The sequence below is a fragment of the Sminthopsis crassicaudata genome, chromosome 2, assembly GCF_048593235.1.
Source record: "Sminthopsis crassicaudata isolate SCR6 chromosome 2, ASM4859323v1, whole genome shotgun sequence".
NCBI lineage: Eukaryota > Metazoa > Chordata > Mammalia > Dasyuromorphia > Dasyuridae > Sminthopsis > Sminthopsis crassicaudata.
In genome coordinates, this window is record NC_133618.1 from 59964127 (window position 1) to 59987701 (window position 23575).

Here is a 23575-nt window from a genome sequence, read left to right on the forward strand (position 1 = left end):
CAGGCAAAGTGGACGTTTATCCTGGCTCCCTGTCGAAGGACATGTTTCAAAAAATAATAGGAAACTGAGAATTGGGGATTAGAGGAGATGAAGGAAAATGGATTTGCTTTTCTCCTTGGCATCATCCCTAATCCTTTCTGTCCATCAGTCTTCCAGAAAAGGTATAGGGGCTGGGAGGATGTCTCCCTTCTCAGAGGTTCCCCAGCTGTGGCTGTCAAAAGACTGCTTCTCAAAAAAGATCAGGATCATCCCATGGCTAAAAGAATGAGAGGAAGCCCAGCCTGATTGTCCAGACTTCTGGGTGTTCCTTGCATCCTGTATTCCATCTCCCACCTCTTTGCCTTTGTACTGCTTGAGGTGTCCAACCTCCTCACGTCCACCTCTTGGTTTCTCTGACTCAGTTTGAATTCTATTCTGCAGGAGGCATTTCCCAGGCCCAGTTGCTAATGCTGTCCTTATGAGATAACCTCCACTTTACCCCGTATATTGCTTATATTCACAAAGTTGCTTGGGTAGCTGGGTGATGCAGTGGATAGAGCTTAGAATCAGGAAGATTCATCCTCATGATTTAAATCCTATCTCAGACACTTACTAGCTGTATGACCCTGGGCAAGTGACTTTATCCTGTCTGCCTCAATTTCCCTATCTATAAAATGAGCAGAAGAAGGAAATGGCAAACTACTCCAGTATCTTTGCCAAGAAAATTCCAAATGGGATCACAAAGAGTCAGACAGACATGACTCAACTTCAAGAAAAAAGAAATTAGAACATAAATGTTTTATGTGGCAAAGATTGACAGCGCTGCCTCTCAAGTTCAAAGTTTTATCTCTTATCCCATAATAGCAAAGCAATATGATGGATTTGAGACTCACAAGAAAATTAGACAAATTTGCAGAAGAGTCAGTTTCGATGGAGAAAAAAAAAAGGAAACTGGATCTGAAAACAAAATTTGAAACTTGAGAAGTATCAAGGTAACAAATGAGCAATGTTAGAAATAAGTTGAAATGTTGAATCAATGTAAAGAGAATAAAATCATATTATTTGCAAGGATCAGTCAAGATTCATCTATAAGTGATTGAAAATAGAGAAAATTTTAAAAGGAAATTAGAGCTTTTACATTGGCATGGAGTAGACTCAAAGTTTAATTAAAACATAGTAAGAAACACATGAAGATGCTCTAGTCAGTCCAAAAAAATATTTAAATGCAACTCTGCATACAACACCACCAACTCATCTGGAGTCCAGATGGATGAGTGTATTCAAAGATTCCTAAACAACAGGAAAAATTAAATCAGTGACTTTTCACTCAACTAGCAACTGATTTGAGATCTTTATTTTCACCAGTTACCAGAATTTTCAGCATAAGAAACTTTTAAAAAGGCAGGGGAAAACGTCTAAAATTGTAAAAAGTGGCAAGTCAAATAAAAATAAATATTTATTTATTTAAGATTAAGTATTTTGACATTTTTTTAAAGGGCGAATAGCAAGCTAGCCAGCAAATTAATTCTTCCCACAAAACTATGAACTCCTTGGAGAAATATTTCTTTTCTCTTTAGGGAGATGAAGTTAGATACTTCTTATGATTTCCAAGCTTAACGCCGCAAGAACTTAGTGTTCTTGTGGATTTGGGAAAGCTACTGGAATCCTGTAGCAATACTGAGAATTGAGCAATTTAAAATTTGTATTTATATCATGTGCAAGAAATTTATTGGGGACAATTATATTTCATGGCCCAGTTGATCTATGTAATTGTAGGATACAATGAGTATCTGGATAGTAATGATAGTAATTGAGGATAGCCTGCATTTGCCTCTAGGAGATCAGAAGAAACAACTATTCTCCACTGGCTTTTCTTTGCAACCAATATGGAATACCCAAACTGGTAGATGAATGGAATAAGTTTACATGTATCTGATCTGGAGATGCATTTAACTAAATTAATGTTATTAGATGGGCAATAGGTTTTATTTCATATTTACAAGATGACTTTGTGTTGGTGCTATGTTTATAAGTTTGGGATTTGATTTTAAATTTGGAATTTAAATTTTTGGAAATTGATCTCTAGAAGGATAGTTTATTTTTGGAATGATAACTAATGGAATGTATTTGTAACATGAGGAGGTTAGAATTTCTTAGGCTTGGAGAGACTTGCATGAATTGATGCTGAGTGAAATGAGCAGAACCAGAAGATCACTGTACACTTCAACAACAATACTGTATGAGGATGTATTCTGATGGAGGTGGAAATCTTCAACATAAAGAAGAGCCAACTCACTTCCAGTTGATCAATGATGGACAGAAATAACTATACCCAGAGAAGGAACACTGGGAAGTGAATGTAAAGTGTTAGCACTACTGTCTATCTACCCAGGTTACTTATACCTTCAGAATCCAATATTTAACGTGCAACAAGAAAATTAGATTTACACACATATATTGTATCTAGGTTATACTGTAACACATGTAAAATATATGGGATTGCCTGTCATCTAGGAGAGGGAGTAGAGGGAGGAGGGGATAATCTGGAAAAATGAATACAAGGGATAATGTTATAAAAAAATTACTCATGCATATATACTGTCAAAAATGTATAATTATAAAATTAATTTAAAAATATTTTTATCAATAAAAAAAAGAATTTCTTCCATCTTAATTCTGTAACTGATTTGTGAATTAGAGTTATTGCACAGTAGAAAGAATTGTCTTGAAGGCAGTGTTATTTGTCTTGTTAATGATGGTCCTGAGTGTTGATATATGTGTGTCTGTGTGTACACACAAGCTATATGGACTCTTGATTTGTCAAAGTATCAATTTAAATTTAGTATACAAATGTGTGTGTGTGTGTGTGTGTGTGTGTGTGTGTGTGTACACATATTTATACTTCTGGTTTGTCAAGGTATCAATTTGAGTTTAGTAAACAATATGGAAAGCTGGCAATTCTATCTAAGAATATAATTCGAAAAAAGCAGAGTTTAAATAATTAGAATAATTAGAACCCTAAATAGAGTAATTCTAAATAATTGGGATAATTCTAAATAACTAAAACCCTAAATAATTAAAATTAGGATAATTAGAATTTGTAGTTAAATGTGAAACACATTGATTTATACTTGTATTTCAGGGTAGCTAGGGGGCACAGTGGCCTTGGGAGTCAGGAGGCCCTGCATTCAAAATTGGCCTCTAGACATTTGACAGTTCCTAGTTTTGTGACCCTGGGTAAGTCACTTTAACCTCCAATTGCTTCACCATACACATGCGCGCGTGCACACACACACACACACACACACACACAAAGCTGCATCTCCCCTATCTCCCCAAACCTCCCAAATCTGATCTCTCCTAACTATGCAACTTTGAACAAGTCACTTTACCCTGTTTGCCTCAGTTCTCTCACCTCTCAAATGAGTTAGGGAGGGAAATGGTAACTCTCTCCAGCATTTTTGCCAAGGAAACCCCAAATGAGGTCACAAAAAGTCAGATGCAAGTGAAAATGACATCAGTTCAGACCAATGACATAGTCATGATTATTGTGCCCTGTGTTACTCTCTATCAGAGAGTATTAAAAATATACTTAAAAATAATTTTTTAAAAAAATGATCAATTTGTTGACTCAAGCAAGAGCAGCCCCAGAAGGATTGGCATTCATCCTGCAGCATTCCTTCCATCTGTGTATCCTGGATATCACGTTTCTCAAATGTGTCTGTTCTTCCCCTGATGAATCACTTGGAGAGATTGAGAAGGAGTCTCTACTCTAGGTCAGAGTTGGCGCTAGCTAGAGGAAGAAGAATCTGGCCGAGAGAATGAGCGGAGACAGCAGATCTCCTCCCAGAGAGCGATCGGCAGTTTCTGGAGACAACAGAACATTTACAATGTTTATGGGAGAGTGTACTCTGGATTTATAATTTTCTTACTAGGCCATTTCATTAATTACCTTTGCATTGGAAAAAAAAATAAATTTGTTGATTATTCAATAGGAATCCAAACCATGGTGCTATAGGTTATTCAAATGAACTCTGTCTTATCTTTTAGACTGTTGAACTTAAATCAACTAATGTTTGTAATAAGGTTCAGTATAACTCTAATCAATTGTCTTCTTATTGCTGTGGAACATTCCAATATATGAAGCTCTAAGAGTACTCTCCCTGAGTAGATGTCTTAAATGAAAGATAAATGAAACATTCAGGCCATGAAGGACTTTTGTTTGTTTTTACAGATTGCATAAAGCCAATTTAGAAGGTCTATTCAGAATCTGATTCAGGATGAAGAATAAAGCCTATATTTTTGGACATGGACCAAGTCAAAATCTGTTTTCCTTTATTTTTCATATTTGTGACAAATGTTTGGTTTTTCTTTTTTAAAGGTGAGGGGGGATGTGCAAAAATGTTTGTGGCACCCTTTTGTAGTGGCAAGAAGCTGGAAACTGAGTAGATGCCCATCAGTTGAAGAATGGCTTAATAAATTATGGTATATGAAGGTTATGGAATATTATTGCTCTGTAAGAAATGACCAGCAGGAGGAATACAGAGAGGCCTGGAGAGACTTACATGAACTGATGCTGAGTGAAATGAGCAGAATCAGATCATTGTACATGGCAATTACAAGATTATGCAATAATCAATTCTCATGGACGAGTCTCTTTTCAACAATGAGATGATTCAGGCCAGTTGCCATGGAGTGTTGATGCAGAAAGCTGTCTGCATCCAGAGAGAGTAATGTGGGAACTGAGTACAGAACACAACATAGGATTCTCACTCTTTCTGTTATTGTTTGCTTGCATTTTATTTTCTTTCTCATTTCTCCCCTTTTTAATCTGGTTTTTCTTGTGCTGCATGATAATTATGGGAATGTGTATAGAAGAATTGCACATGTTTAATATATAGTGGATTACTTGATTCTAGAGAAGGGTGTGGAGGGAAGGGAGGGAAAAATTTGGAACACAAGGTTTTGCAAGAGTGAATGTTGAAAATTATCTGTGCATATGTTTTGAAAACAAAAAGCTTTAAATATTAAAAATAAAAAACTATTGAATTTTTTTAAAAAAGAAAAAAAGGTGAGGAAGAAAAAATAAATACTTGTTGACTGAAAAAAAAAAGTTCAATTTTGTGTCATTCTGGAAATAGACAGACAATAGAAAAAGGAAATCTAGGGTGACTCCCTAGGCAAAATCTGAAGTCTTTCTTGTTGCCTCTCAGACAAAACAATTGGGTCCTTGCTTTTCTACCTTGCTTTTGCCTAAAGTGACTCATGCTGTTCTAGTGTTCTGGTGACCAGAAGCAAGGATAATGATCATTGGTATTGCTATAGTAAAAAACTGATTGAAAATTTTCTTGAATAGCTCACCAATATTATTGAAGCTGCTTCATCATTCAGACGGTCAGGAAAGCAAACCAATGCAAAAAGAATTGCATATGTGACAGCTTTTTCTTTTATTATCCCACGAGTTGATTTTATTCAAATGACTAAATGTTGGGGCAGCTAGGTGGCACCAGCCTTGAATTCAGGAGGACCCGAGTTCAAATCTGATCTCAGACACTTATCACTTCCTAGCTGTGTGACCCTGGGCAAGTCACTTAACCCCAGCCTTAGGGAAAAAAAAATGACTAAATGCTACTAAAACACTGGGACTAGTCAAGAAGCCCAGACCCTACTAGTGTGGAAAAATCCCACTAATACAATTCTGCACATTGAAGAAGCTGAGGGAGGCCACCTCTGAAAGGAATCTGATCAGATATAATTAAAAATTTTTTGTAAAGACTTTGGAACACAAGAAGAGACTGTGCAGTTGGCTCTGATCTACAAGCCATGTGGAGAATGGAAGCCTCTTTGACTGGCTATAATTGCTGAATCAAAACTAGAGATATTCAAAAGCCATATTCAGTTTCCATTGAGAAATGAGAAGAAGAGAGGAAAGAAGAGGAGAGGAGAGGGGAGAGGAGAGAGGCCCTGATGCCTCAGGGGTACCCCTAGAACTCTGAGCAGGTAATGCACTTGACCTTTTCCTGGTACAGTGAAGCCAAATCATACTCATTACACAATAATATGAATATTTTCTTATTAGAGTATATATGTTTTTGAATGAATTGGAGCTTACCCACTTCTAAAGCAGACTCCACAGTAGTCACAAAAGGAAGTTGCTGAGAGACTTTTGCAAACTGTATTTGGAAAAATCAAATACCATTTTAAAAAAGAAAAAAAATGACTGAACAACAGTTGTAAATAAGCTTCTATTCCTAAGAAGCTTGGGGCAAAAGCACAGGGTGATTGCTGGGAGCCTCTTTCCTTTTTCAAAGAAGGGGATTTGTCATTCCTGAGCAAATAAACCATTTTGTGGTTTACTGCCTCCTGGACAAAAGGCTGTATGTTGTTTCCTAATGTCTTTCTGGATGGAATTGTGAACAGTTCAGCTGGGAAAGTGAGACTCATAATTACCTAAATATTGGAACATCCAGCTTCACTCACTGCTGGGTCTCTTTCTCTTTCCATTTCTTACCTTGCACAAATGTATTTTTTAAGAAGGTATTTCATATTATAATATATATATATATATATATATATATATATATATATATATATATATATATATAATAAAAAAAAAAAAAAAGAAAGAAAGGATTTCACTTGAGAAGAGAATATTGAGGAGGAGGGAAGGAATAAGAGGATGCTTTAGAACCCTACAATACAATTTCACTTTTCTATTATTTTCCATGGTTTGGGAGTAGGAACCCAAAGAGATGTTAAATTGGCAGAAAATTCCATTTCTCTTCACTCTTGCAGTGGCTTTGGGAACTTCAAAGCACCAATACTGTCTCCCTAAATCTCATTAAAATAAAGGCTCCCATATACAGCATTTAAACAAGGAAGGCTCTCACATGTAGAGTTTATCCAAAGAGATTGTTCCTTCATGTAGCACTTGGTGAAGGTGTTCCCTTTACTCTAGCAGCTCTTAATTTGGAGGCTGTAAATTTGTTTTTACTTAATATTTTGCTAACTATATTTTGTTATATTATTTTAAGATAAATGATATGTCTTGAGTTTGTCAGGAAGAGTAATGAGACAGTGATAAGGTTCAAAGAGCAGCGGAATAGAATCCTGTGGTCTACATTCTAGTTTCTTCTCTGTTGCTAATTATGTGACCTTGAAAATCAGAGGGTTAGACTACATAATCTCAGATTCCTTCTGGTTCTGAAATTCTGTCCTCTACACAAATGTGACAATGCAGCATATCCTCAAACTATTCTTGTACATCTCCACAGAAGATTTGACTAATAGATGATAATAGCCTTTTGCCAATACGGTTGATCTGCTATGAAAAGTCTTTGCCAGTAAGTGAACCAATAAATACTATCCCAGGCAGAACAGAGGTCAGGGAAACTTAATGCATTAATAAATCTGCCTTTCCAGAGGTCCAGTTGGACACCTCGGTTATAAAAATTAATATAAAAAAAAAAAAAAAAAAAAAGAAGGTATTTCATAAGTGAATATATTGGAAGAAAAAATGTTTCCAATGACTAATATACAAATGGTGGCCTCTGATACCATCTGTACTTTATAATGGTATCATTAACTGCAATTTGTAACAGATATAATCATAGTTTCTGATCCTATCAATCGGAATTGGAACTATCCTGCTATCTTCTTATGGAATCTTCAGTTGGAAAGAAGGTAGATAATTGTAAATTAAATGCTAAGAATTCTTTTAATGATCCTTTAACAACCTGTTCCTTTGGAATACTCTCACTGCTCTAAGACTGATATGTGATTGACATAACTTGGAAAGCTGACCAGCAACTGAGTGTCCTTAATATCTAGGAAAGGTAATGAAGACTTAAGTGGACTTGTTTGTGACAAGTCCAACACTGAAGTTTCAATCTGCACTAAAGACTCAGATAGAGACCACTAGTTGTTATAATTGGGAAAAGTGCATTGCTTGTAAGAAACCAGTGAATCACCTCCAGGTGGGTTTGAAAGAACTCTGCTATATTTTTGTTCTGGAAAACCCCATAAGAATTCTCCTGGTCTATTTAATGAGATAATTCAACAGACTAAAATATGACAATAAGAAAGAAATGCTCTGAGGCCCAGAATTTCTTGAAGCATTTGTTGTGGACCACATAGGATTGTGATGGTGACCTCGATGATAGGTGGACAGTTCAAATAATTAAGAATTCCTTTTGATCTATGGGCATGGAGTTATGTCTGAAGGATTTCGGGTGTAGGAGCACAATGATGCTATAAAGGGTCTGGGCCCTTATTTGGGGACTAGGGGAAATCTGTATAAGAGACTAAGTAGTTCATCTTGATGTGTGGGAGCCAAAATCCCTTGCAGAGCCTAGTTAATTCATAGTAAGTGTTATAAAACTAGATATTTGGTATGAAATAGCAATTAGTGGAATTTCTTGTAAGGGTCCAAAGAAAGGTCAGGCAAGTGCAATTGAGATTAAGTAGACCAATGGTCTTTAGATTCCCCAGATGTGCTTAAGAGTTGAGTACTTAGGGACTTCCTTCGAGGGTGGGACCTCCACCCATGGCGGAAACCTAGATCTTGCTCTGAAGTCTCAGTCAAGTTCGGGATGTAGACTTCATTGTTGATTGGTTTGTGTCTGTGACCTCATTGACTCTATTTAAGCTCGGGACAAGAAGCACCCTTCCCTTTTTTCTCTTTCCCTTTTCCTCTCTTACCACCTCCTGGAGCCTGGACTGGGAGGTCACTACTAGGGTAGATGTGATTTACAGGAATAAAGTTTAAGATTACTGCTCATTTAAACTCTTGGGTGCTCTGTTATGCTTCAACTACTTTCTATGAGATAGTAGCCAGAGGATTCTGAGGATCTCAAAATAGAGGAGAGATTGATGATATTATATTTACCAGATTTTCTCTGATAGGCCTAGGAATAAGGACAGATTAGCATTAGTTAGGGAGAGAAAATAAAACCCTAACATTTGGCGCCCAACGTGGGGCAAGGACTTTTGCTTATCCTGACTCTGACTGATTCTGAGCCCTTCAGAATGAGCTATCCCGGACTTCACAATTTCTGATCTTTACAACCATCCAGATGTAATGTTCACTCAAAAAAGGTTCGTGATAAGGATGATGTTGAAATATGTGATAAAATACATTGGATTGAACAAATCATGTCAAAATGAGAATTGTAGGTAGAGTAGAAGAATCGGGACTTAGATTCAAAACATTGTTGTTGAATTGTTTTCAGTTGTGCCTCTTTGTGGCCCGATTTGGGGTTTTCTTTTCCCGCTCATTTGAAAGATGAGGAAACTGAGACACCCAGGGCTAAGTGACTTGCCCAGGATCACCTAGCTAGTAAGCATAAGAGGGTGGATTTGAACTTAGATCCTTCTAACTCCAGCGCCAGATCTCCACATACTGCACCACCAAGCTTCCCTACCTAGTCTATAACAGCTATGGTTAAAGGGATAAGACTGCTGATTAGCACAATAAAGTTTCAATTACCTTTAAATTGGACTACCTTGACCTTTGTTTAATCTGCAGAGTTTCAGGGTTTGCTGTACTACAAGGAGAAATGTATTTGAACATCGGTTTTTGTCTTTATTCATTATCTTACCCCAATTCAAAGCACTTCCTCAGCCCTATTGTGTCACTCTATAGTACCTATAACAGTTCTTATATCTTCCTGCATTTGCTATACTTAGAGCAAAGCATGGAAATTTCATGTTTTCGATCCATTAGAATAATGTATCTTATTACAAATTACTAAAAGCCTAAGATTAATACATTTAGATTAGGCTTCAAATAACTGCAAGGAAGCACACAGGGGGGAAATTGTGGGGCACATTAAAACCTTTTTTTTTTTTTTTTGGTTTCTCTAAGGTTAAGAAATAATATTTCTCTGGTCTTTAAAACAAAAACAAAAACAAAAAACTCTTGCCAGACTTCCATGGAAATGTGAATGATGGATTAAGAACAAAAAGCCTTTCATAATGAACAATTATCACCTTATCTTCCGGCCTTTCACATTATCTGAAGGGAGCATCAAGATGGAGCAGTGGGATTGGAATATGGATCACAACATAGTATTTTCATTTTTTGTTGTTATTGTTGCTTCATTTTTTTCTTTTTCAATTTTTTTTCTTTTCTAATATGATTTTTCTTGTGCAGCATGATAAAAATGGAAATAAGTTTAGAAGAATTGTACATATTTAACCTATATTGGGGGGGATGAGGGTAAGGAAGGGAGAAAAATTTGGAACACAAGGTTTTGCAAGGGTGAATATTAAAAACTATCTTTGCATGTATTTTGAAAATAAAAAGCTATTACTAAAACAGCTTTCAGAAAAAAAGAAAAGAAAAATAAGTTAATGACTTCATGAAACAACAAGAAATAGTAAACAGTCAAAAGACTGAAAAAAATAGAAGAAAATGTAAGGTATCTCAAAGCAAATTGCACTCATCTGGAAAATAAATCAAGAAGGGAAAAGTTAAGGATCACTGAACTACCTGAAAGTCATGACTCAAAAAAAGTTTATACATCATATTTCAAGAAATCATAAAACTTTCCTGAATTCTTAGAACTAGAGAGGAAAGTGAAAACAGAAAGAAACCAATCAATCAAAACAAAACAAAACAAAAGCCCTCATCAGCTCCTGAATTTCCAAAATGAAAATTCCTAGAAACATTATGGCCCCAAACAAGAAAAGATACTGCAGAAGGAAAGAAGTCAGGTACTCAGGAACCATAATAAGGATTACACACTATTTGGCAGTCACTGCTATGAAGGAGTGGAGAGCTTGGAACACAAAAATACCAGAAGGGAAAGGACAGAAGCTTACAAGTAAAAATAAATTTCTCAGCAAAACTGAATATAATCCCACAGTGAAAAAAAATGTTTCTTTAATGAAATGGAGGACTTCCAACCATTCCTAAAGAAAATATCAGAGTTGCAGAGAAACTATGAAGTTTAAAATAAAAGTCTGGGGTAAAAGAAAAAGTTAATTAATTCTGAATAATCAGAAGCAACTAAACATGGATAAATTGCTGACATCATAATATGAAGAGATGATGCTCAAGTCCCCTCTGAATGTGATCATTAAGGGGTCCCACAAAGGGATTCTAATTAGATACTAGACTAAGAATGGTTAGATTACAGATTAGGATCTCAAAAGAAGAATGGAAATGGAGAGGAAAGGAGTGACAGAAGAAGGAAAAGACTAATTAGGAGAAAAACTCACATAACTGGAGTATAAAAGCAGAAGTCTCCATAAATAAGAAAGAGGCAATAGGAGAGTGAATAACACTTGAATTTCACTCTCATCTGAACTGGAAAAAGAAGGGAAGAATGCAAACACACACACAAGTACAGCCACTTAAATGGATATAGAAAAAAAAATTTCACTCAAAGAGGGTAGGGAAAGGAGGGAGTGAAATGAAGAAGGGAGAAAGGGGAATTAGAGGAAGGGTAGATTAAGGAAGGGATTAGTCCTAAACAAAACAAACTCTAAGGATGGATGAAAATGTCAATAGATTTTTGGAGGGTAAGAACTGGAAACTGGTGGGGAGTGGTATCCTTCAAGGGGGAATAGCTGAACAAGTTATGATATTTAAGTATGATGGAATTCTGTTGTGCTATAAGAAATAATGAAGGGGAAGCTTTCAGAGAAATCCGAGATCTGTATGATCTGATGCAGAATGAAGTGAACACGATCAAGAGGACAATTTATAGGAAGTCAACAATTATTGTAAAATCAAATATTTTGAAAAGCTTAGGAATTTTGATTACCATTATGACAAACCAAGATTTCAGAGGATTTATGATGAAACATGCTGATTAGAGGGGTTGAAAGACAGAATATAGAATGAAACAATTTTCTGACCTATTTTTGGCCTATTTGATTTTGAAATTTGTTTGGTTGCCCATATAGGTTTGCAACAGGATTTTTGTTTTTCTTGTCTTTTTTCTAATATGGAGAAATGATACGTTCCAGTTGGGAAGGAAAAAAGTGAGGAAAAGATGGATTTTGGTTGATTGAAAAAATAGAAAAATTATATTTTATATAAAATGGATTTTAAATCATTTTAATTTTTTAAAAGAATACTGAGTCATTTGAGTGACTCTGATCTAAAGCCTTCCTACTCCACTCACGCTCAAAAACTTTTTTTGCAAACCAGCAAATAGGGGGAAATTGATAGCAGCTAATACTTCTGTGGCGATTTTAAAAATTTGTAAAGAATATTAGAAATATCTCATTTCCTCCTCATAACAACCCTGGGAGACAGGCGCTATTATTATTCCCAAGAGGAAAATGACGCTGAAAGAGGTTAAATGACTTGCCCGGGCTCACACAACTAGTCTCGGGACTTCCTAACTCCAAGTCTAGGACGGTCTGGTGGGGAGGGGGTGATCCCCAAACTCTGTCTCCGAAGCGGGCACAAGGGATGCTGTGGCTCACACTACCTGCCTCCCGGTTTTGCAAGGGCGTCACGGAGCGAGTCGCACCGGACGGGCAGGCTTGTATGGGGAGAGCTCCACCCCTTTAGAGGGACCTTCCAAATGGAAGAGATCCCGGGCCCATTTTCGCGACTGAGCCCGGTGGGGCTCCGTGAGTGAGGTGCGGCCGAGGGAGCAGGGAAAGCCCGGCGCAGCCACAGGTAGTCCCGGAGGCAGAGGGTGCGCGCTGGAAAGAAACTGCAGCTTTATTAGTAACCCGCACTCAGGAGATGCTTGAGGGCCCGGGACCAAGTGCCGGACAAGGCCGAGTAGGAGTCGGGGAGCTGGGGGAGGGGGACCACGTGGAGGGGGCGGAGTGGAGGCGGGCCCCCAGAGCCAATGAAATCCGGGCCGGCCCCCGCCCTCCGGCCCCGCCGAGCCGGCCCGCGGCTAGGCTGGGCCCTGGGCTTCTGGGGAGGATCTCTCTCCAGCCAGGGGCGCTCAGCGCACTCGGGGGCGCGACCAACCCAACTCACTGCCTGGCGTTTTCTCTTACTCGAGCCTTGCAATTCCAGGGGTGGGAATACGGGGATAGGGATGGGGGAAGGGGAAGCGGGACTGGAACCCGAACTTTGCGGCCCGGAATGGGGAGGGCTCCGAATCACTCTAGCCCGCCCAGATTGGCCCTGCCCTCGCCAACTCTCCCTTCATGGGTCGGGACTAGCCCCCGGGCTCAGGTAGGGGGTCCGAGTCCCATTCTGGGCCAGGGTCTGGGAAGGGTCATAAAGGGCCAAGGCACCGGGGACCCCGAGGGCCGGAGCTCCGAAACTGGAGGGGGCTTCCATTGCGAACGTCCGGGGGCTTCTGGAGGCTGCCGGCTCCTTTCCTGAAAGGACAGAGTTGGGGAGAGAATTGGGGCCTTCGGTAGCCACCGAGGACAGACAGGAACCTGCTCCTCCAGTGGGAGGGCCCGCTGCCCCCAGAAACCGGAAACATTCCTTCTGGCAGGGGGTGACCCCACCCCAGTTTGTTTATCCGGGTCTCCCTCCTTGTTCTCTAGACCTCCTACGCGTTACCTCACCTTTCCCTTTTTTCTCAGCCCAGATTCTGCCGCTCCCCGTCTTTGCTATGTGTGTGTGTGTGTGTGTGTGTGTGTGTTGGGAAGGGGGGCAGTTAGGCCCAAGCTCAGCCCTCGGCATTCCAGGCCCCTCCGCCAAAATGCAGGTCCGCCTTCCCCTCCCTCAAATTCCACCTAGATGTTTCCTCTAGAAAAGGGGGGGGGGGGCTGATGCGGAGTAAGCTCTAGGAGTTACGCGGATTCCCACGCCCAGCCCAAACACTCCCCGGGCCTGGATCTCACTGCACAATAGCTACCTGACCCCGGGGGAGTCATCTCTTTGGATAACAGCTCAGTTTCACTCTTCTCCATATCTTTGGGGAGTTGCTGCATCTGGAAGTGAAAATCCGAGCACAGAGACAGGAGGGGGCGAGGGTGAGTCGGAAAGCATTGAGCCCCTTTCGGAAAACTAGTAGGAAATTGGAGTTGAGAAAGAGGGGGACACATCGAGACTATAAGGGGGAGGGGGATTCAATGTGAATGTCCTTGATTTAGGACTTGTGCCCTTGGATGGGCTGACCTGAGGAGGAGTGGAAGGGATCCAAAAGAAGGGGAAGTTTGGGGCGGGGAACTGCGCTGACTTGGGCACAGGGCAGAAACCCGCCTTTAGCTTTTTCCCAATGACACCCTCCCCGACTCCTTCCCCTCCCCCCCCTTACCAGGGACAGCCCCACATCCATATCTAGCAGACTCCACTCGCTCCCTGGGAGGCCCGGGTTGAATACCTGAGTATTACAGAAATTACAGCTTTACCAGATTTGTCAAATTAGCTAGACCAACCCCTCAATTTTGCAGGGGAAATTGAGGCCCAAAGAGAAAAAGAGATGCCCCCCAAAGCCAATAGAACTCTTCCACCCGCCATGAAGAAAGGGAAGGGAGGACCCAAGAAATCTGTAGCATCGTCTGTGCAGTGGATGGGGGCGGACACTCACCTCCAGTCCCGCTTCAGGCTCTAAGCTGGCAGGCTGGCCCCGAAGCAACAGCTGTAAACTCTCTAGACTCAGGTCTGCAACATCCAGGGGCTCCCCCAATTCCCTGTTGGGACCAAAGACCCTGGCTCAGCCCAGAAACATATCCGCCACATTCCCTGCCTCTCCCTCTCTACACTCTGCTCCTTTAGGAAAGCTTTTCCATGGGAGAAGGGGAGATCCAGGAACAAATCACATTGTCCCCTACTCTCCCCCCCCCCAACCCATCTTGATCAGGTCAAAATGAACATCCCTGCAGGTAGGAGGGTCCTAGAAGTTATTTAGAGCCGAGAAGGGTCTTGGAAATCTATCTAGTCCAGCCCCTTCATTGTAGAGAAGAAATTGAAGCCCAAAAAGTAGTGGATTCCCTAAGGTCATACTCAAACAGAGTTTACTTGATTCCCACTCTTGGTGTCTTTCCTCCAAGTGCTAGCTGTCAAAAGAAGAGCAGCCTGGGGGTGGGTGAGCAAGGGGAGAGTTTTCTAATCACTGTGCTATCTGCACAGCTGTTTCTTCCTTCTCTCTTCTTTCCCCCTCATTTTCCTCGTTTTTTCCTTCAAGAACTTACTCAGAAACTCTGGTGCTACTTCCTACTGCATATAGTAGGTGCTTAATTGAGGTTCAGTGAATGAAGGAATACATACATGCACAAACTGTATATGCTGCATTTCCCCCCACTAAATAAACTAGGAGACCAGAGCTTATCTGCAGCACTTACAGCAAGAGGCTTTGATTCCACAATCACTGTTACTCCATAAAGAGAAAGCTTAAATGTAAATCCTCCAGGAGAGAGGGCTCAAGGATAAATGGATCCATTCTTAGAAAGTGGTATTGAGATCCTCTCCTGATATTAACTACGGGGAGTAGGGAGGTTGGGAAGCGGAGCAGAGGGGAAGGGAGCAGAAGTGTTTCCTCACCAAAGTCTAGCATATTGGAGTCACTTTATATCCTAAGAGGTGGGAGTCTCTTGCTCTATGTGTCAGAGCCTGGAAGGCTACAAGCTCATCCTTTGTTTGTCAGCCACCAGAAGGCTTGGCAGAAGAGGCTAGTACGGGTTGTGGACCACTTCATGCTGACCTCACCTGCAAGCCCCCACTCATGGGGACCTATGTTGCTTGGAGCTGGACCCGAGGAGTGGGCTTCCTCTCACCTGTCTGGGGGCCCCCTCGGGCCCCTTCTCTCTGGCTGCTGGGCACTCTTGTGCCCCTCGGGGCTGCAGCTCCCCTTGCCTTCCAGGATGGACTGCACCACAGCCACGGGGAGCACGGGTGGGGCTGTCATGTAGAAGTCATAGTCGTTTGGGCCAACGCCTGGACCAGCTGTGCCTTTACCCCCGGGGCTGGCTGGTTCTTCCTTGAGCAGCACCAGGCCCTTCTCCCTGAACCAGAGAAGAGCTTCCGCTGGAGCCCTGTACTTCTCCCAGCCCCAGAAGCAATCCCAGAATCCCCCGTTTCTGGCTTCCTCTTGATTCCCCTCTTACCTCCCAGTGCCTGAGGAAGGTGACATGATGCCTTCGGGGGAGGGGGAGGCTTCAGAGATATCAGAAATAATGGGTCCCTTCAGTCCCCTGGGGCTGTTTTGGCAGGAGGATGGCTCTGTGGAAGGCTGTAAACACAGTACCAGGCCCAGCTCCCCTGACTGAGCCAGGGGAAGACAGGAGAAGGGGACAATTTCTCTTCTCCCGAAATAACCCAAATCTGATGGGAAAGCAACCTTGCTCCTAGAGCATCCTGGGCTGTTTTGGGGAGTCCCCAGTTTGATGAGATAGCCCCTGTCCTCCTTTCTTTCCTCTTGTGAAAAAGGGAAGGTTATTCCCTGCATAAATTATTCACCAGTGGGTAGGAACTGAACAGACACTTACTGACTGGATAAAGTAGGAATCCTGTAAGGGAAGCTTGGGCAAGGGCCTGCTGACTTTGACTCCAGTGTGTGTCCCTTCATCCAGCATCAGAGGCCTTAGGGGGAGAGGGGAGGACTCAGGATCACAATTTCTCTCCTTCCCACACCCCATCCTCTCTCTCTTCCAGCTCTCTTCACATGGGAGAGGATCAGGAGGTTTGAGTTCAGCTGCAGCAGGACACTCCTGAATTGAGGAGTCTACAGACAATGCCAGACTTCCATGGTGCTCTGGGAACCCACAGAGTGACTCTGACGTGGCACCCCCTCCCACCCAGTCTAACCATCCCCACCCCTTCCCATTACCCCCTGCCAATAATAGCATTGGTGCTGAATCAGCCCTCTGGTCACCCCGAGCCCTGCTTCTGTCACCATGGCATCCCGATCACATGGAAGGGAGAAGGGAATGAGCCCAGGGGACCATGGGATGGGGAGACCCCAGATGCTCTGCTCTGTGACCTGAACTCCTAGTTCAGTGGGTTTGGGAGGGTTCACTCCAGCTGGGGAAGGAGAAAGGAGCTAAGACTGTGGGAATGAACTAAGGGAGGTTGGCTGTAGGCAGAGGAATACAGATCTGTCCCAATCTCTCAAACTCCCCACTCACAGTTTTCTCTTGGTGGCCCCACTGCTGGGCCCAGCCTGGAGTGGGCCAAAGAGACATTGGATCAACTGTTAATGGAGAGAAAAACATCTTTCAGGATCAGAGAAGGGAGGAAGAATCCAACCAGGTGATCCGAAGCTTTTCCTTTCATCCCTTTCTCCCAGTTTAGGAAGCAGTGAATTTTCAGGGATGGACACAACCTAAGATCTTCCCCTGCTGAAAACTATGGCATCCCACCCCAACAGTTAAGATGCTCCATCTTCCTTTCCTCCTACTCTTGGCAGTCAAGGACTCATCCCTTGGCTTGGTCAGGAGTGAAGGGGAATGAGGGAAGGGAAAGGAGATTTGAGAAGTTGTGATCCCATTTCTTAACAGAGGGAGGCATAGAAGGGGTTTGGGTGGAGTCCCACACAAAGTGAACTGATGGAAGAAAGGTCTGAGAAGAGAGGGCCTTACCTTGTTGATAACTCTGTGTTGTTGATGGTGCTGCTGCCGGAGGCTCACTACCTCACGCCACAGGACTTCATTCTGTCTGGAGACAGAAGTAAAAGGAGGGGGAGAGAAAAAGGTGGAACTGACCACCCCTCAATATTACACGAACACACACATTGCCTAGAGAAGAGTAGGGGGTTAGGGGGTAAGTCTGCCTGACAGGCCACCTATAGGCCCATCCCCTCAGGTCCCAAGGATTGAGAAAGGTGCTTTCAAAAGGAGATGCAAAGTACCCTGAAGAGAAAGGAAGGGCTTTCCCTGGCTTCTGAGGCTGGGGTCTGATGTGCTGCCGGGCAGTGCCCTCCGCTTAAATAGAGACAAGGAAAACCCCAACAGTCCAGGGCTAGAAGCCAGGGGTGGGGAGGCTCTAGATTCCCAAACAAGAAAATCCTTTGGACTACCAAAGAGCCCTTGGGTTGGATGACCTGACTTGGACAAAGGCATTAAATGTGATGCTTCCAAGTCCTTTCTGCTGACCTCCTGCACTTCCCCGAGAAGCTGACTGTAATCGCTTTTCTGTAATGGGATGGAGGGAGCAACAGGCCTCAGAAAAGTGTAGTAAAGTGTAGAGAGCATCAGACCAGGAACCCATTTCTAGTTCTGGATCTCTAAGAGAGTTTTCTGTTCCAACATTCTATGATCTTGGGGCTCTAGCATCTTTAACATATTACATCCTGGGAACCCTTCCAACTGGGAGACTGCATTCTATTTCAGGGTCTTCTCAGCAAGGAGAGCAGCAGAGAACACCATTAATTGGGAATACTGGGCAGAGGGAGCTCTCTTGAGGCTTCTCTGAGTGGGAGCAGTGAAAGGTTGTTAGGAAGGTTTGGGGGCTCTAGAGGCCCAACACCCCCCTAAGATAGCAAGGAGAAACCTCATCCCAACAGCCAGACCTGTCGGACCCCTGTCTGCTCACTGCCTGAGGTCTTGGAGCTGGCCCTCGGCACTGTCCTGCTGTCCTCGAAGCAGCTGAACCTCGCAGAGCAGCCTGCTCAGGTCCTCCTGGCGCAGCCGGCTCTCCTCGCTCCTCAGCACCGATACCTGCAGTGGTGTCCAGACGAGGGCTGACCCACCTCGGACCCAGCCAAGCCCTCGCCTTTGCTGCCCTGCCTTCCCCTGTTCTGGGGAGGAGCGGATGTGGTGCCCCCGGACTGAGCTGGGGCTGAGCTGGGGCTGGGGCTGGAACTGGGGCTGGGGCTGAGCTTGGGGCTGGGGCTGAGCTGGGGCTGGGGCTGGAACTGGGGCTGGGGCTGTAACTGGGGCTGAGCTGGGGCTGGGGCTGGAACTGGGGCTGGGGCTGGAACTGGGGCTGGGGCTGGGGCTGGAACTGGGGCTGGGGCTGGGGCTGGGTCAGACTGTCCTGAGATGGTTGAGAGGGTGGCTTGGGAGATGAGACTAGGGCTGGGCTGGGTGGAATGAGCAGGGAGCTGCCCACCTTCCTCTTAATGTGTTCCAGCAAGTGTTCGTGCCCTCGGAGGAAACAGAGGTGCTGGAACTCAGTGTCGTCCCGGTCGGGCTTCACCAAGCCTCCCTGCTCGATGCTCACCACCTTCCTGAAGCCGTCTGAGAAGTAGCCAGGGAGGAGGCTCACGGGGAAGCCGACTGGAGGCCCCCATTCCCTCCGGAACATTGACTGCCCAACCCACGCCTCACAACAGCCTCTGTAGGCTGGGAGTGTACGTGCTCTTCTGACCCCACCAGGCAAAGGTAGTGCCTAAACTTGAAGGCCCAAGAAACCTGGGTCTGGAATTCTGCCTCTGACCATAAACATGAACAAAAACCTCTCTAAAGTCATCTGGAAAATGGGGGTGACAGTGACTTCCCGGCCTTCCTCACCAGGACCTTGTGAGAATCAAACACCAGATGATAATGGCCTTTGTAAATAGTCCTCCAAGGCCTAGCTGAAGGTCAGCTACAGATCTCCCCCCATCCTCATTCCCATTGTCCCCCATTTCACAGTTAGAGGGCCCCTGCTCAGTGTCATAGGAGACCCGGTGGGATCCAAGCCAGGTCTCCTGATCCAGCATTCAGCAGCCTGGCCCCAGGGCTTCCTTCCTCCATATTTAATAATATTTAATAATATTTAATAATAATAATGGACCTGAAGAGGTAGAGCAGGACTCCAGTTCTCCAGGTGGGAAGAGAATGCTCCTCTTCCCTCTCCCATCAGTCCAAGTGTCCTCTCCTCTTCTCCCTTCACCCACCTCCCTCTTAGGCTATAGTGTGTTGGCAAAAGACACTTACACATGTTAAGCTGCCTCACAAAACTGGCCATGTTGTTGTGTTTAAAGTATTTGGGCAGAACTTCCTTGGCAAAGCGGCCCTGATCACGGACGTGGAAGCTGGTTCCATTCTGTAAAACACCCCCAAAACACAAACTTAGAGAGAGACCCCCAAAACCCACAGATATACATAGAGCAATAGACACACAGACACACAAATAGAACAATAATAAGCATTTATTATACACTTATTATATGCTTATACTAGGTACTAAGAGCATCAAGAGAGAATGAAACTATTCATAGTGTCCTATTTATTTTGGTGAAACACAAATAAAGTATGTATGTATATGTATGTTATACATACATGCAAATACATATATATGTATGTAAATTCATTCTGAATAAGGGGAGAACATTAAAACTGTGGAGTCAGGGAGATTCTTTCAGGGAGATTCCAACAGGCAGAGATGAGGAAGAGGAGCATTCTAAACATGAGGGAATAACGGAGGCAAAGGCTTGGAAGAGGGAGAGAATTGTGTTAATGCAGTATTTTAACCCTTGTGAAATGCTTTGGGTGTAGCATCTCATTTGATCCTTAGGACAACTCTACTTTTTATCACCTCAAATTTATGGATGAGTAAACTGGGGTTAAAGTAAATCTTTGGTATCTGTGAATTTTGTTATATAAGGGACTGGGTGAGGAAGGGAAAGGGGGAATGTAAGGGGATATTTCGTTTATGTAGACGAATGATGTCCTTAAAATTGTATCTCTTCCTCCTCCTCCTCCTTCCTTCTGTCTCTGTCTCTGTGTGTTTCTCTCTCTCTCGGTCTCTCTCTCTCTCTCTCTCTCTCGGTCTCTCTCTCTCTCTCTCTCTCTCTCTCTCTCTCTCTCTCTCTCTCTGTCTCTCTCTCTCTCTGTCTCTCTCTGTCTCTCTCTGTCTCTCTCTGTCTCTCTCTCTCTCTCTCTCTCTCTCTCTCTCTCTCTCTCTCTCTCTCTGTCTCTCTCTGTGTCTCTCTCTCTCTCTCTCTCTCTCTCTCTCTCTGTCTCTCTCTCTGTCTCTCTGTCTCTCTCTCTCTCTCTCTCTCTCTCTCTCTCTCTCTCTCTCTCTCTCCTCTCCTCTCCTCTCCTCTCTCTCTCTCTCTCTCTCTCTCTCTCTCTCTCTCTCTCTCTCTCTCTCTCTCTCTCTCTCTCTCTCTCTCTCTCTCTCTCTCTGTCTTTCTGTCTCTGTCTGTCTCTGTCTCTGTCTGTCTCTCTCTTTTTCTCTCTCTCTATAGCTTGCTATAGAGGAAAATAACCAGGGTTTGGAGTTCAAATTCCTACTTTGCCATTTAGTCCAATGGCATTGGACAACCGCTCGGTGTCTGTTTCCTTCTCTGTATAATAAGCAAGTTGGATGAAACCAGTTCTTAACCTAGCATCTGTGAATTTGTTCTTTTGAATAGGTTTTTTTGCTTCTGCATTTCATGTAACTAGTTTCTTTTTGTAGTCCTCTCTACTTTTTTATGCATTTAAATACATTCTGAGAAGGAATCCCTAGGCTGCCACCAAAGGGACCAGAATGCCCCTGGACCAGATGACTTATGAGGTCCCTTCTATCATGAGATTACTAGACTTCCCTAAGTTCAAATTCAATGAAAAGCAGATGGACCATTACCCCCAGAACCAAACTGGGTCTCAGTCCAACTCTTTCCCCATTGCACCACATTGTCTTTCAAGAAGGTAGGAGTTAGCAGATGATCATGAACAGGATTTAATTAAGGTGCTGGGAAATTTGGAGAGGATGGGAATAATCACTTGTTCCTACTAAGTCCCAGATACTGTGCTAAGTACATTTTACAAATATTATCAAATAAGATATTTATATTTATATACAATCACCCTGGGGCGTGAGTGCTATTCTTATCTACAGTTTACATATTAGGAAACTGAGGCAGGCAGAGGATTCGTGGTCACGAGGTTAGTGTCTCAGGCTACATTTGAACTCAGCCCTTTCAGAATCCACTGCTCTATTCTATTCACCATTTAGCATGCATGCACAAACATAAACTCAAACCTCTATGAATTTAGACACAAGAATGAACAAGTTACAGTAATAATAACAAAAATTTTTAAAAATTAAGTAACATCGATATAGCATGTGCCAGGCACTGTGCTAAGTGCTTTACAATTTTCTCATTTAATTCTCACCACAATCCTGAAGGTAGGTGCTATTATCCCTATTTTACAGATGAGGAAACTGAGGCAAGGAGGTAGTAACTTGCATAAGTCCCAGAGTAAGTATCTGAGGCAGGATTTGAACTCAGGTATTCCTGATGCCCAGCTCTAGGCAAGAGCCCTGGATCAGGAGTCCCGATAGTTGGATCTGGCAGCTAAATTACCTTGGGAAGCCATTTTCCTTCTCAGGGCCTCGGGCTAGGATCTCTAAGCACCCCTTCCACTCCGACCGAGTATCCTAACACAGCCCTTCCCCTCCCCTCCTAGCCGGGGCAGTTCTTTCCAGTTCAGATCTCTCAGAATATCCCTGACCCGGGGCTTTTATTGTAAAGGACGCGGAGGAGCAGGCGGATCTGAGACCCAGCTGAGGCTTTGTTGTCTCTATGACCTTGTACTAGTCACTTTCTCAGGGTCCTCAGTTTCCTCATTTGTAAAAGGGTTGGATTAAAATCTTCCAAGTCTCTTCCAGTTCTAAACCCCGCTGCTCCGATCTTTAAGGCTTCTCCCCATTTCTGCTTCTGCTTCTCACTGCCCCTGCCCTCTCCCCCTAAGCTGGGAAAAAAAATGGCCTGAGGACAGCTGGAATCTGACCCAGCCATCCTGGGGCCCCAAGCCCTGTGACAGGGATGTGGAGAGAAGGCTGGCCCTGGGGGAGGGGGAGGGAACTGCGGGGAGAGGCTGGGACGGGGCGATTTTCCGGGGTCCCCCACGTTTCCCTCTCGTGTAACCTGTAGTTTGTATTGGGTACCTAGCGCAGGGTCTCGTCCGGCTCTGGCCAGACCTTCTGACAGTAGGATGCTCTCCCTTGTGGGGCGCCAGGGAGGGTCACTACGGAGGTCCCGCTGGGTTGGATAGCGAGGGGGTGCGGGGGAGCCCGAGGTCACGGTGACAGCGCAAGGCCACATTCCCGGAGGGGCGGGGTGTCACTCACGGGGCTCCAGCAGATGAGGTGGTTCGTCTCGGGGTCCCCCACCAGCGTCCAGAGTTTGGTGAGGAAGGCGGGCACAGGGCTGGGGTAGCCGTCCATGGCCACGGCGGGGCCCCCGGCGGCCTCCTCCGCGCTTTGGGGGACAGCCCTCTGCATCAGCACCCTGCGCTCTTCCCAGCTCAGCACTTCGGGGCGGCGTGGCTCAGGCCGGCCCCGCCCCGGGGACAATGGCCCGGGGACGCCGAAGTGCTGCGCACCGCCAGCGGCCTCCCAGAGCCCCCGTCCCCGCCCCTGCCCCGAGACCGGATCAGGCGGGGGGCCACGTGCTCCCTGCCCCGGCCTGGACAGCCGCGCGGGTGGCGGGGCGCGCGCGGCCTGAGGACGGACAGACGTGCAGGACACGGGGTCAGAGGCTCCGGCCGGAGGGTGGGCAGAGAGGAGCGGTGGGGGAGGGAGAGCCCAGGGAGCGCGCCAGAGTGAGTGAGTGTGCAAGGAAGGGAAAAAGGGCCAGAGCCAAAAGTATGGGCAGCGGAACCGGGGAGCAAAGGGCCCGAGATCCCAGTTGGAGCTCGGCCACTAACGGGTCACATGACCTCGGGCTAGTCCCATGAGTTCTCCGTGCCTCAGTTTCCTTTTCAGTAAAATGAAGATAATTCGTGTCCTTTACCCCTCTCTCTGACAATCAGAATCAAGCTTTTAAATAAAATTAAATACATAGAATTGTAAAGGAAATCA

At 44.2% G+C, this 23575-nt stretch overlaps 1 protein-coding gene across 1 annotated transcript; it reads right to left on the minus strand.

Moving 5' to 3' along the window:
• Nucleotides 1-12641: 12641 nt before the first annotated feature.
• Nucleotides 12642-23562, minus strand: HSF4 (heat shock transcription factor 4). The gene is made up of 13 exons (XM_074286491.1): nucleotides 22844-23562; nucleotides 19717-19825; nucleotides 18908-19035; nucleotides 18389-18513; nucleotides 17437-17512; nucleotides 16984-17048; nucleotides 16345-16438; nucleotides 15964-16088; nucleotides 15634-15861; nucleotides 14448-14550; nucleotides 14175-14240; nucleotides 13773-13848; nucleotides 12642-13284 (listed from the first exon to the last, which is right to left on the minus strand). The coding sequence occupies exons 1-13, from the start codon at nucleotides 22994-22996 to the stop codon at nucleotides 13106-13108; spliced, it is 1527 nt and encodes a 508-aa protein (XP_074142592.1). The 5' UTR covers nucleotides 22997-23562; the 3' UTR covers nucleotides 12642-13105.
• Between the last annotated feature and the right edge of the window lie 13 nt (nucleotides 23563-23575).